The sequence below is a fragment of the Puntigrus tetrazona genome, chromosome 5, assembly GCF_018831695.1.
Source record: "Puntigrus tetrazona isolate hp1 chromosome 5, ASM1883169v1, whole genome shotgun sequence".
Lineage (NCBI taxonomy): Eukaryota > Metazoa > Chordata > Actinopteri > Cypriniformes > Cyprinidae > Puntigrus > Puntigrus tetrazona.
This window is the reverse complement of record NC_056703.1, coordinates 25298650-25313224: the sequence shown is the minus strand read 5'-3', so window position 1 is coordinate 25313224 and position 14575 is coordinate 25298650. Positions and strand designations below refer to the sequence as shown.

General features: G+C 40.7%; 1 protein-coding gene across 4 annotated transcripts in view; it reads left to right on the top strand.

The window, feature by feature from the left end:
* Positions 1-9750, top strand: part of LOC122345796 (serine/threonine-protein kinase PAK 3) — a 143188-nt gene extending 133438 nt beyond the window's left edge. For all 4 annotated transcript variants that reach the window (XM_043240265.1, XM_043240264.1, XM_043240267.1 and 1 more), the window contains one exon: positions 5773-9750. In XM_043240265.1, the coding sequence (XP_043096200.1) occupies positions 5773-5785 (13 nt within the window). In that variant the 3' untranslated portion in view covers positions 5786-9750. The remainder of the gene's footprint in view (positions 1-5772) is intronic.
* The last annotated feature ends 4825 nt before the right edge of the window (positions 9751-14575 follow it).

The window sequence follows — 14575 nt, the reverse complement described above, 5'->3', positions numbered from 1 at the left end:
GTGCATTCCGACTCATTTTGCCAGCACAGGTTATACAAAGAGAATTGGAATCTGACTGGACCAGCTAAAGGTTCTAAGTTGCACTTATACAGTATACACGCTGCTCTATATTGTCATGTTAATAGATTGCAGAAATACTTGTTCCTATAACAACCCTGTTATGTACACCAAAACACCAAACACCAAAAAGGTCTACCAAAGTGAGAAAAGATTAGATATTTTAATTTTTAGCATGAATTTTAGTTTGACTATTTAGCATTGTTTGTTTTGTGTTGCTTTCCACTGATTCCTGATTAAGTTTTTTTTTTTTAACACACTATTTTAATGAGAACAATGTGTTCCCTGCATTCAGCAAGATCAAACTTCTAGCCCACTTCAGTCTGCCTGTGGTTTGTTGTTGTAAGGGTTATATATTATTACATTTTATGTTTCAAATGTTTATGTATATTTATGAATATTGCATATTATATATTGGATTGTATTACTTAACATTAGTTAATGCACTAAACATTAAAAATGAACATTAAAAATGAGCAATAGCAATACATTCATTACAGATTATTTATTATTATTATTATTATTATTATTATTATTATTAATTATTTTTATTTAAAAATATACAGTTGTTAGGTCGGGTTAGCATGTGCTATAAAATGTTAACACTCAAAGCGACATGAAATCCAACAACACAGTTTTTAAGATGATAACAGATCTATATTTGTTGCACATTGCTTAAAACAGTAATAGCTGTCACAAAATATGTTGATAATAGCTGTCTTTTTGGGACCATTTCATTCATCAAGTTTAAAAAGTTGTGTTTGAGGCATGTGACTAGCCATTTGAGTGCTCATATAGGCTGCGTCGCTGCACATTACACATACACGTCATCGGGTTGAGCTCACATTTTTAAACACTATTCATGAGCATTGTAACATTATACATTATGGAATGATTTCCAGACTTTGTATTTGTATTGAAAATTTGTATTTTCAGTTGCATTTTTAATATGTGTCATAATCCCAATACAATTCAAAATCTTGTATTACCATTTGCATTTTCGCTTTAGCGAATGCACAGTGACTGCCACATTTAAAATGAAAAAGTCCATTTGCAATTGTATTTCCCATTTCTTATAAGCCTGACAAATTTAAACATGTTTGCTTTTTATTTTTTTCTGCATTGTGCACGTAATATGGCAAATCGATGGAGATAATCAATAAAAACTAAATACAGCTGCTAATCAGTTCATTGCCATGTGAACGAACAGACAATCTAGCTTTTTGGCACAATACATATTTCTGTGTTTTTTTTTTTTAATACAGCAATTCATATCCTGCTAACAGTAGGAGCAATGGTATGCATAATAGGTCAATAATCACTATTAACCAACTACATTTCATCTGTCTGTCACTCAGATTGTAGAAAATAAGGTTTCACTTCATTTTGATGGTCCCTAACACATTCTGTTGATTATTAGTAACGTTGCACTTACATATACTAACTTTCATTTTGTATATTTTTTCAGTGTTAGTATAGTATTGTAATGTGGAGGCGGAAGCCAATATCGAATCCATATGTAGTCGTTTATTTAAATCACAATACTTCGCATTTGAACGTATGGAGGGCCTCTGGTTATATGGCCCTCAAACAGGAAATGGTCCATGAAGAAGCAGAGGGAGTGAGCCCAGCTAGTACTCGGGCAAGGGCTCCCTCTGCTGGCTAGGCATTACAAGTATTAGTAGACTACTTGAGTTAGGGTTGGAATAAGATGACATGTTCTTGCAAAGAGATGTCTGTTGGGAGACACAGATTCATCATCACAGATTTAGCAGATATTAATTAGCTAAGTATTCTAATGATAGTTATTTGACTTGTCACCAGATCCTGATGCACACAGACACACACACTAAGTCATTTCCACAATCTGACACAGCTGCGTTTAAAATTTAACTGGAAGTTAAGTGCTGGGCGTCCAGCCAGAGGAGAACTGGCCCCAACTGAGTCTGGTTTCTCCCAAGGTTTTTTTTTTCTCCATTCTGTATGGTTAGGTTTTTGTTTCCTTGCCGCTGTCGCTTCTGGCTTGCTTTGTTGGGCACACTTAACTTCTAGAGATTATTGTCGAATTGATAACAGAGACCATCTCTGCATTTATTAACAAATTGTTCAATCTCGTCATTATACATACCTATCATTGTATTCTTCTATTTTATACTGTTCAGTGCTTTGATACAATCTGTGTTGTTAAAAGCGCTATATAAATAAAAATGATTTGATTGATTGATTGAAGTGTTTTTGCGACTAACTCGTTTCAGGTGATAGGACTCTAACCTTCCCTTTATTTTGATATTATGTTGGCAGCAAAATGAATTTTGTGTCTTAAGATACAAAATTTGTTTAACATTTTGCTGTCAACAAATTTAAGCCTCTTGACAAAACAAATATATAAATAATAATAATTACTCTCTTATTTCTTAGCCAGTCTCTTTTTATTTTAGTGGAAGACATTTAAATGTAAGATTGTGGAAACCTAAATTTAACAGGAAGAAATTTATTCTAAGTGTACAGCGTGTGAACAAAGAGTGAAAATATAGTAGGAGTGGGTGGGTACAGGATTGCGGGAGGAGGACTAAGGATCCCACAAAGGATCTTTAATCTGTCTGTTTCTAGTGTTCACACATGGGAGCTATAAGACTCCTTCCTCCTCTGCCAACTGCACATTGCAGCAGAAGTTCTAAGGTCTTACCATCCTCTTGAGCCCTTGCAAAAACCTTGCAATAAAGAGTTCAGCTGAGCTGCCCACATTGTGAAAACAAAGGGAAAGTAAATGCATGCAGGGATGCTACCTCAGTAAAAACAAATAAATAAAATAAAAAACTAATTGTTGTATCAATATCAATTTCAATTTTATCAATGTTCAATACCATTACCACAGAGAAAAAACTGCCACAATATTAAAATTATATAATATCAGTTGCAACCCCCTCGGTGGATATCACATGTAGTACACTACAACTGATGAATATGTACTCAATTTCACTTTCACACTCCTGAAAATATGATAGAACTAAGCCAAGATTACTAAAATCTTGTTAAAAAGATGGCAAGAACACAGCATTATTTAAATATAGAAGCAAAGATTGAAAATGTAGGTAACCTAAAATTACATCAATAAGATGTTGAAACGTTCCAAGAGCATTGCAAAATCCAAAAGGCATGCAATAAAACTGATACAGTTTTATTTAGTGAAACTGGAAAGTTGTCCTTCTCTGCAAACTCCATTTGATTATAACCACTAGAGATGTTCAAAATCAAAAACCACTGGGTCCCGCTAATCTATCCTCTATCTTAGGATTCACATCTTTTCTTGTCTTTAAATTTAACTGTTGATAATCAATGCATCATCAGTAATCGGTTATCTCATAATTGAGTTGCACCATAAATCATTAAATCTGAAAGCAAACATATCTCTTGATTAGCTCTCCAAATGGCCATAGAGAAATTCTGCCTGCTTTTTTCTCTTCTTTTATGAAATTTAAATAGTATAATTTAAATAGTTTTGCACTTCAACAACCCAATCCTGATCAGAGATAGTACCCGGGTCACCAGAAAACATTAACATCTTTTCATGACATACTGTAACTTTACTTATGGAGGCAGAATATGGCATTGAATAAGCAAGGCCTGCATCTGAAGAATGTAAAGTTTCCCAATAATCTGTTATTGCTGTTACTTCTTGTAACAATCAGTGCTTCATTCTGTCGTTTAAGTTCATTATAGCTTTTCCTTAAGCAACCTTTCCCGTTACGCAGCCAGTTCTTGCCCAGTCATTTAAAAGTTAGTCATTCAACAGCAGTCTCCTTGGCACCACTCCTCTGCTCTTGATCTATTTCACTGTTTTGATATCTCATCTTACTCTGTATAAACTTGTTACCAACAGATACAAAAATAGGGTTAGCTGGTTTGTGTTTACATAATTATATGTACCTTGTATACTTGAAAGTCTATATGTCTATAGTATATATTGTGTTTTTGCTATTTAGTACATTTTATATTTTGTATATTTGTATATTATTAGTGGTGCTTGCCTTTTAAGGCGAAGCACACTATTACTATTCCTCATACTGATTCCATACGATTTTCGGCGCGTAACTCATCCCACAGTTTTTGCCACAGACCCATGAAACGGGCGTCAAATCGTGCGGGTATTGAGGAAAAATGTGCTATGACTTTTATAAGCGATCGGGTGTACGAAGATTGTACACCGGGCAAAAAATAACCCCGAAAAATCCCATTGACTTGCGACCAACTTTGACGGATCATAGCTCAGAGCGAGAATATGCACAAACTTGTAAATCACCACATTTGAAGACTTTATCAAGCTGTGTGAGAATATACCCCACAGTGGGGTATAAGTTTTACCCCTGGGGGGCAAGAGACCCCCAAATTTGCCCCATAGACGTACTATGTTTTTCCTACTATGGTAATTTACATAGGAATTTTGCAATCAAAATAACTTTACATTAAAATGTCATAGAGACATGGGGGTGGGCTCATTTTACTCAGCTAACCAATCAAAGTCTCGGGATTGCTGTGAAGGTGTCAAGCCACGTTCTAGCAACCATTTAGAGCACCCTAGCAACAGATCCCATACACTGCCATTATAATGGTTCAGATGGATATCTTTGGATCAGAGTGTCATAGAGACATGGGGGTGGACTCGTTTGACTCTGGGCAGCAAACAGCCAATCCTGAGTCACCATAGACATCTCTCCTATCCACGCCTTAGCAACCATTATCAAACACCCTAGTAACCCAAACTCAAACAGGCATATCTTTCAATCGGAAAGTCATAGAGACATAGGGGTTGGTTTATATCATTCATACTGACAAGCAGTCTTTATAATATCTTATAATGACTGATAGCTGCCGAGCCACCCCCTTAGCAACCAAACACCCTAGCAACCTTTTAGCAAGACCTATATCTTTGCATCAGAACATCGTACAGACATGGGAGTTGGTTCTTCTTCAATAGTAAATAGCAACCTGTGTTGTGTTAGCTTGCTAGTCACTTGTTAATCATGCTAGTCATGGTAGCAACAAGCTAGTCACTTTGCTAATCATGTTGGAAACATGCTAGCGACATGCTAGTCACTTGCTAATCATGCTAGAATCATGCTAGCGACATGCTAGTCACTTGATAAGCATGATAGAGACATAGAGCAAACCGGACTTCAGACATGTTAGTGATGCTATCAGTGCTACATGCTAACAGTGACTAGCTACATGCTCATTCATGATGACAACTCAATAGTAAGTAGCAACCGAGCGTGAGTTTTGCCATGGCAAGCACCACTCACATTTTCTTCAGGAAATGTACTTTCTAGTTCTTTTTATTATCTGTGTCTTGTCTTGTCATCCTGTTGCACTGTATAGCTTCTGTCACTAAAACCAATTCCTTGTTTGTGTAAACATACCTGACAATAAAGTTGATTCTGATTCTTGTATTCAGGTAATATAGGTCGTATAATCATAAAATATAGAAAACAATGTAATTGCATAATATAACTTTTAATATAGCACATGCATGTTATAACAAATTATAAAAAGGACAGTCTGCCCAGATTTAAAATAAAGGCAAAAATAAGGGCAGCATGGAAATGTAAGGAAGGTCATAATGGTTGCAAAACTTGCAGATTGCAGGATCTCAAAATTTTAAAGAATATAGAAATCAAAATGGATATAAAAATTAAATGTATTTTTTTCTTTTCACAGCACTCGTTCCTGAAACTTGCAAAGCCCCTTTCCAGCTTGACTCCGCTGATTGTAGCTGCCAAGGAAGCCATCAAGAATAGCAGCCGTTAAGATGTTCCCTCTACCCCCACACAGAAGCATACACATTCAGACACAAACACACACAAACATGTGCACAGAGAGTGCAAGAGCAGTGTGTTTGTGTGTGATAGCACAATTAAACAGTATCTAAATTTGGACACAAACACTCTCAAAGGGTCCCTACCCTCAAACATGTTGTGATGTATGGAACTGCCACTCCAGTCCATCAGTATGTGTCCACCTCTACTCACCTGGAAAGAAAATAGGAACAACTGAAAAACAACTCCTGTGTTTCTTCTGGAATCAAAAATGATGTGTATTACAGTAGAACTCCAAAATTATCCAGTTTATTGTCTTACTTAATATATTCTGAACTGCCTTGGATTACTAGCACCCTTCTTTGGGTTTTACAGGGTTTTTCCTGTTCCTAAAGATGTGTACCTCCAAATCTCGGGATCTCCCCAAAACATCTGCATGACCGCAGCTATTCACAGCAATCATTTTCTTTATACAAGGTGTGTGCTCAAAGTCAGAGAGCAGTCAGAGAGAGAAAAAATACTGAAAGAGTGAGAAATATAAGAACTAAAATGAATCTCAGAGGAAAGAAAAGTGCCCAGGTCACATTTCATCCAAAATCTCATCACATTTCTTGACTATTGAGATTTTACAATTATTAGAAGGCTATAGTCCATGCTCTCTCTGTAATTTTTTCAAAATGAATTCACAGACTTAGTTTTTAAATGTAATATCTCTGCCATAGGGCCCAGCATTTAGTCATTAATACTACAACACATAGGTCTAAACTATGCATTTTAAGAACAAATGCTAAATGCTGAAAACCAAGCCATGAGGAGCCAAATGTATAGTGGGCTAATGTGCTACTTCCTGGGCATTATGGAGTAGGAAAACCCTGCTGGTGTTTTGATCTGCTCATCACACATTATCAGAAAACATTGCAATAAATTATTTCAGAATGAAATAAAATGTTTGCATGATGAAGGGCCATTCACATAAGACTTCTTGGGGACACTTAATTTCTAGCGAGTATTGTCAATTTGATTTGTCTTTCATTAATAAATCATTAGAAAAATTGTATAATATGATTAACTAATCATTAGTTAATAGAGATATTCACCTATCTAGACATATAAGATCATGTGCTTGTTAATGTTCACTAATCAATTTAACAGTTATTGTTTTATTTTGTAAATTGAAATGCTTAAAATGTCATTAAACCTTTTATTTATATGATAATGTTTTTTTTTAATTATTTTGATAGATGGTTTACAATGATTAAAGGCTTCATTAATAAATTCTTTACAAATATTATAATATTTAATGCATTTTAAATATTTACAAATGATTTTAACTGAAATATTTGCAGGCTTTTGGTCTTTGTTGTATAGAAATCTTTTGTAGACTATTTGCACATTGTATTTATTGAATATTTGTTAACCAAATTTGGAAAGTATTCATCAATTGTAAATGTTTATATCCATTTGCTAATCATTAGTGCCTTCATTCTAAAGTGGAGGATATTCATCTTTTGTAAAACATCATAAACATATTCATGTTTATTTATTTATTTATCTATCTATCTATCTATCTATCTATCTATCTATCTATCTATCTATTTATTTATTTATTTATTTATTTATTTATTTATTTATTTATTTATATTTTTGTCTTTATTGTATCTGGACATTTACCCAATAACCAACCCATACCACCAAACCTGTCTCTAACCTAAACCTGTTAATTGTTAGGTAATGTTTAATACAGTTATTAGTGAATATTAACAAGCACATTACTTCACATTTCTAGATATGTGAATATGTATAAAATACAGATTTTGTAAGTATTAGATAATGTTTGTTAATGATTTATTATTGAAAATCATTGTAAATCATTGTACTCCCATGTGCACATTGTTGAGCAAGTCACATTTTATAAATGCTTACACGTAACCAGATAACGGGAAAAAGGTGTGGTTTAATGACACTTCTTGCCCCCAGAAGAAAAAAGATTACAATAACACAACAATGTATGGTATATATTTGTCATTGAACATAAATGTTTTCTGTCTAACACATTGTGTTACAAACAGTTCTGATCCATTCAATTGCCCTCTGTTTGGCTGCTTTCAAACTATAGTTTGCATCTTGTGTGAATGGTCCCTAAGAGAACAGTTGCAAATCCCTCTTTCACTTGTTAACACTCTTTAGTTTCACTGATTTCCAGTTTGGAACAAACATCAATAGGGGTGCTACTTTTGATGCCTTTTTCAGAAACAGTCACAAGTTAAAAGTGTTTGATTTTTGCTGAGGATACCTTAATTCTCACTTGGTTTAACAATATATATTTATACAGTAAAAAAGTAGAAGTTCTAAGTGTATGCCCTAGTAGAGGATGTAGGTGTTTAATAGATTGTCAACTTGATATCTTTCTTTACAAATGAGTGTTTATGTGAGAGTTGTGCATAGATATTATAACCTCAGCCTGCTTTTAGTCTGTCTCTCTAATCACTGTGAACAATTCAGGATAGTACACCCAGACTACTACACCAGATAGATGAGGTAGATGTAGTTAGCAACAACCATAGACATCTAAAGACATGGACAGCAATATCTAAATAGTGCTACTGCTTTCATGCATACTGTAATAAATTTTACAACCCCACTTACAGTAAGTATCAAAATGATAAATGGGAGTTCCATTTTATTGTAGCAGCCAGTTTCATGCATGACATAACTTAATTACTTTCCTTGACCTTTGATAAGTTAGCCTTAAAAAAATTTGAGGATGATAACCAATGTATGTTGTTGTTTTGTTTGGTTTTTTTTTGTTTTTTTTGTTTTTTTTAATGAAAACCAGTAATATTCAGGCTGCTCTTTGATATGTGTTTTTAAATATTGTGCATTCGAGTTCCAAGAAAATACTGTCTATGATCAAATCTATGATGGACATGTTGATGCATATTTAACAGATAGCAGTGTCTTGTGCCTGTAACAGAGACTGCAGGACCATTCAGCAGGCTAAAATAACTATCATAAACAGTTACTGCAGCCTACCTATATTGCAGCCTATCTCTCTGCATTGGAGCAGATGCAAGGAGGAGCACAATGCAAATTTATTTATGGCCCATGGACCCTTCATATTTAATCAGAGCTTGGACACGAAGTGGACTAAGAGCACATAAAAACATAAAAAAAATTAAAGCGCCATAATTGTGGAAAGCGCAACTCCGGGATTCCTCTTGTCTCTTGTAAACTCCCTATTTCTTCTGAACGTGTGAACCCTGGTACATGTGCTGTAACAAAATTCCTCTATTGGTGTCTAATATGGGAATGAAACAAAACTGTACATGCTTACAATGTGTTCTTTTTAATTTATTATAATTATGAGTTTTGAGAACAGCTTGATTTATCTCAGGCAAAAAAGTACACTATAATGTACTAAAAGTGCTCTAAAATTATTCTTTAGTACTTACTAAAAATAAATTTAAGATCAGTAAACTCATCTTTTAAAAAATGCATTTAGTCACCACTTAAATGTACTACTGTATGAAAGATGGTTCAGGTGTAATACTAAAAACATTTTTTTAAAAAAAGACAAAGTATGTTAAAAGTGCTATGTTAGGTCATATTCATGTATGGTGATCATACGTGCCATTTTTTCGGGACACTGTATTGTATTTCCATATTGCCTAAAATATAGGTTTTGGCTTTGTTTGCGTGTGCACACCGATGTATGACATCAGTCCCTTATGCTTTCTAAATGCTCTGTATTTTGAATCAAAACAATATACAAATTCTGACCAGGACTCAAAATAGCACAGTTTAGTACACTGGTGATTTTAAGTTTACTAAAGAACAGTTTGTTTGTAAAAAAAAAAGTAAAAACAATGTGAAAATATGCTATACTATGAAAGTGCACTTTTTCACCTGGGAAGCTCTCTTTCACATTTTAAATGGCAGTAGGATCTGAGGCATGAGAGAGAGAGAGAGAGAGAGAGAGAGAGAGAGAGAAGAAGTTTACTTTTTTTCAAATTGTTGTTGAAGCAATAGACTTTTTTTTTTTCATTTAAAATTGTGCATGGTTGTGTATTGAGTGTACGAAGTGTACGCCGAACTTACCCGGCTAGCTCAACACTGGCTCCTGGACGGAACACCGGAAATCCCCATCGGCCTGAATGGGCGGAAGTTCAGCGCCCTCCTTGACTCCGGCAGTACCATCAGCCTGGTCCAGTCCCGTCTCCTACCCCCACGCACAGAACCGCGGAAACGGCTGCCACTAACCTGCGTCCACGGGGACACCAGGAAAGTTTCCACCCGCCTCATCACCTTGACGACCGCAGGTGGAAGCTGGCCAGTGGAAGAGATGGTGAGTCCTCCCCTCCTACAACTAATGTGTTCTTTGATGTGTTCCAACAGGTAGTCGGAGGGGGCTCGTTCGGCCGGGCCCAGCGTGAAGATGACCGGCTCAAGAACTGCTGGAACCAGGTTCACTTCATAGATGGAGAGGAGACACGGCCCGGCCCCCATCCTCTTACGCATTTCATTGTGGAGAATGGCCTACTCTACTTGTGTCGCCCAGCGGAGGGGGGAGGAGAAACGGCTCCTGGTGGTGCCCCGAGGGAAAGTGGACACCATCCTGGAGCTCGCCCACGCTCACCCGCTGGCAGGACACCTCGGGGCCGCCAACACCATCAAGAGGATCCGGGGCCGTTTCCACTGGCCGGGGCTCGACGGAGACATAAGACGGTTCTGCCAGGCCTGCCCCGAGTGCCAGAAGACCTCGCCCCGGCCACCTCCCCCTAGTCCACTTATCCTGCTGCCGATAATCGAGGTGCCCTTCGAGCGCATCGGGATGGATCTGGTGGGCCCGCTGCCGAGGTCTGCCCGTGGCCAGGAACACATCCTGATGATCGTGGACTACGCCACCCGGTATCCCGAAGCCATCCCACTCCGCAAAGCCACCGCCAAGGCGATCGTCCAGGAGCTCTTCACCCTGTCCACCAGAGTGGGGATACCCGGGGAGATACTGACCGACCAAGGCACCCCGTTCATGTCCCGCGTGAAGGCCGACCTCTGCCGGCTGCTGCGGATCCAGCAGCTGCGCACCTCCGTGTACCATCCCCAGACGGACGGGCTCGTAGAGCGTTTCAACCAGACGCTAAAGCAAATGTTGAGAAGGGTTGTCTCCGAGGACAAGCGCGACTGGGACCAGATGCTCCCCTACGTCCTCTTCGGGGTGCGAGAGGTGCCCCAGGCCTCCACCGGCTTCACCCTGTTCGAGCTGCTGTTCAGCTGACAGCTGCGAGGCCTGCTGGACATGGCAAAAGAGGCCTGGGAGCAGCAGCAGCAGCAGCGGCCGGATGCCCAGAGGTCGGTCGTGGAACATGTTCAAGCCATGCGGGACCGGATTGAATGGGTGATGCCCCTCATGCGGGAGCACATGACGCAGGCCCAACAGCAACAACAACAGCACTATGACCGCCCTGCACAGCCACGAGAATTCCAGGTCGGTGACTGGGTCATGGTACTAGTCCCCACCAATGCCTGCAAATTCCTGGCCACCTGGCAGGGCCCCTACACCGTTCTAGAAAAGATCAGCCCGGTTACCTACCGAGTCCGCCAACCAGACCGTCGACGCACTGAGCAAACATACCATATCAACTTGTTGAAGAAGTGGGTGGGGACTAGGGAGCATCTCTCCGCCCTCACCATCCCGGAGGGCCCGTTCGTCGACACCAATGTCCTGCTGGCTCCCGCACAGAAGACGGAACTCCAACATCTGGTCGGTCAGTTCTCGGATGTGTTCGGGCAGTTCTCGGATGTGCGCCCGGGCAGACTAACCTCCTCCAACACGAGATCCGGACCCCTCCCGACGTCATCGTCCGGCAGCGGCCCTACCAGATCCCTGAGGCTCGTCGGCGAGCTATTGAGGAGGAAGTAAACCAGATGCTGAAGGTGGGGGGTGATCGAACCATCGACGAGCCCATGGTCCAGCCCTATCGTCCTGGTTCCCAAACCAGACGGCACCCTCCGCTTCTGCAACGACTACCGGCGACTCAACCAGGTCTCCGAGTTTGATGGATATCCCATGCCCCGTGTAGAAGAACTGCTCGAACGTCTGGGAAAGGCCCGATATATTTCCACCCTCGACCTCACCAAGGGATACTGGCAAGTTCCGCTGTCAGAGGAAGCCAAGCCGAAAACAGCCTTCTCCACCCCCGGCGGCCACTGGCAATACCGGTCCCTTCCCTTCGGTCTACACGGGGCCCCAGCCACCTTCCAACGCCTGATGGATATCCTGCTCCGACCCCACCAACAGTACGCCGCCGCTTACCTTGACGACGTCGTGATTCACTCGGAGACCTGGGAGGACCATCTGGAGCGCCTGCGGAGGGTGCTCCAGGATCTTCGACGGGCTGGACTCACCGCCAACCCCAAGAAATGTCACCTGGCGCTCTTGGAAGCGAAGTACCTGGGTTACCGAGTTGGAAGAGGCCTGATCCGGCCACAAGAGAACAAGGTCACCGCTGTTCAGGAGGCTCCGAGACCCACCAACAAAACCCAGGTATGCGCCTTCTTGGGGTTGGCTGGGTACTACCGTTGTTTCATCCCCGACTTCTCCTCCATAGCCGCCCCTCTGACAGACCTGACCAGGAAAGGGCAGCCTGAACGGGTTCTGTGGAGCCCCGACGCGGAGGAAGCGTACCGGAGGATCAAGGCCGCACTCACCTCGGACCCTGTCCTGAGAGCCCCGGACTTCGGCTGCCCCTTCCTGCTACAGACGGATGCTTGTGATGTGGGTCTGGGAGCCGTGCTGTCCCAGATCCAGGAGGGTGAGGAGCATCCGGTCCTTTATATTAGTAGGAAGCTGACCCCAGCCGAGAGGAACTACACCGCGGTCGAGAAGGAGGCCCTAGCCATCAAGTGGGCAGTCCTGGAGCTCCAGTATTACCTCTTGGGCCGGCAGTTCACCCTACTCACCGACCACGCACCCCTTCAGTGGATGGCCAGGGCCAAGGACACAAACGCCAGGATGACCCGCTGGTTCCTCGCGCTCCAGGACTTCCACTTCGACATGCAACACCGCGCTAGGGCAGCCGACGGCCTATCTCAGATGTGGTCGGCTTTTGCAGGTCTGTCAGGGGTCACTCCCCACCCACCCCCAATTTCCCCATTACTACGTTCTGCCTCTTCAATCATTTCAATCATTTTTATTTATATAGCGCTTTTAACAACACAGGTTGCATCAAAGCACTGTACAGTATAATGACAGGGATGTATAATGACGAGAGTGACCAATTTCTTATTAAATGCAGAGACAGTCTCTGTAGTCAATTCAACGATAGTCACTAGAAGTTAAGTGTCCCCAACCAAGCAAGCCAGAGGCGACAGCGGCAAGGAAACAAAACCCCATGCATACAGAATGGAGAGAAAAAAAACCTTGGAGAAACCAGACTCAGTTGGGGTCAGTTCTCCTCTGACCGGACGCCCAGCACTTAACTTCCAGTTCAATTTTAAACGCTGCTGTGTCAGGTAGTGTAAATGACTTAGTGTGTGCGTGTGTGTGTGCATCAGGATCTGGTGATTGGTCCACGGGGCGCATCTAGGTGTTCTGGTCTCTGATGAACATAATCTCTGGGTGCTGATCCACCATCTAGTCTGGATACAAACTGAAAACAGATTGAGAAAGAGACAGGACTAATATTAGCGTAGATGCCATTCTTTTTACGATGTCACAAGTACATCGTATTTTAGGAGTAGTGTTCCCGGTTCCAGCAAATCTAAGTAATGCAGCCTAAAAATCCTTTAACGGATTTGAATAATAAAAGGCGTGTTGGTGTGTTATGTGTAGGCTAAGTTAAAAGATGTGTCTTTAATCTAGATTTAAACTGGCAGAGTGTGTCTGCTTCCCGAACAGAGTTAGGAGATGGTTCAAGAGTTTAGGTGCTAGATAGGAAAATGATCTGCCGCCCGCAGTTGATTTCGATATTCTAGGTATTATCAAATGGCCAGAGTTTTGAGAACGCAGCGGACGTGCAGGACTATAATGTGATAAGAGCTCGCTCAAGTATTGAGGAGCTAAACCATTCAGGGCTTTATAGGTAATTAATAAGATTTTAAAATCTATTCGATGTTTGATAGGGAGCCAGTGCAGTGTTGACAGAACCGGGCTAATATGATCATACTTCCTAGTTCTAGTAAGGACTCTGGCTGCTGCGTTTTGGACTAGCTGAAGTTTGTTTATTAAGCGTGCAGAACAACCACCCAATAAAGCATTGCAATAATCTAACCTTGAGGTCATAAACGCATGAATTAATATTTCTGCATTAGAGGTTGAAAGCATAGGTCGTAATTTAGATATATTTTTAAGATGGAAAAACGCAGTTTTACAGATGCTAGAAACATGATTTTCAAAGGAAAGATTGCGGTCAAACAGCACACCTAGGTTCCTCACTGACGATGAAGAATTAACAGAGCAGCCATCAAGTGATAGGCTGTGTTCTAGATTATTATTTGTGGGGTTTTTAGGTCCAATTATTAGCACCTCTGTTTTTTCAGAATTTAACATTAAGAAGTTACTCATCATCCAGAAGTTACTCATCACTCTTCCACCAGGACCAGGACAGCGCTTGGGGGGGAGTGTGATGAGCGTCCCGAGGATCCATCAGCGTTGCCCTGGGAACAAACCTGGAACACCTGCACCAGCCACTCATCGACGGATTCAC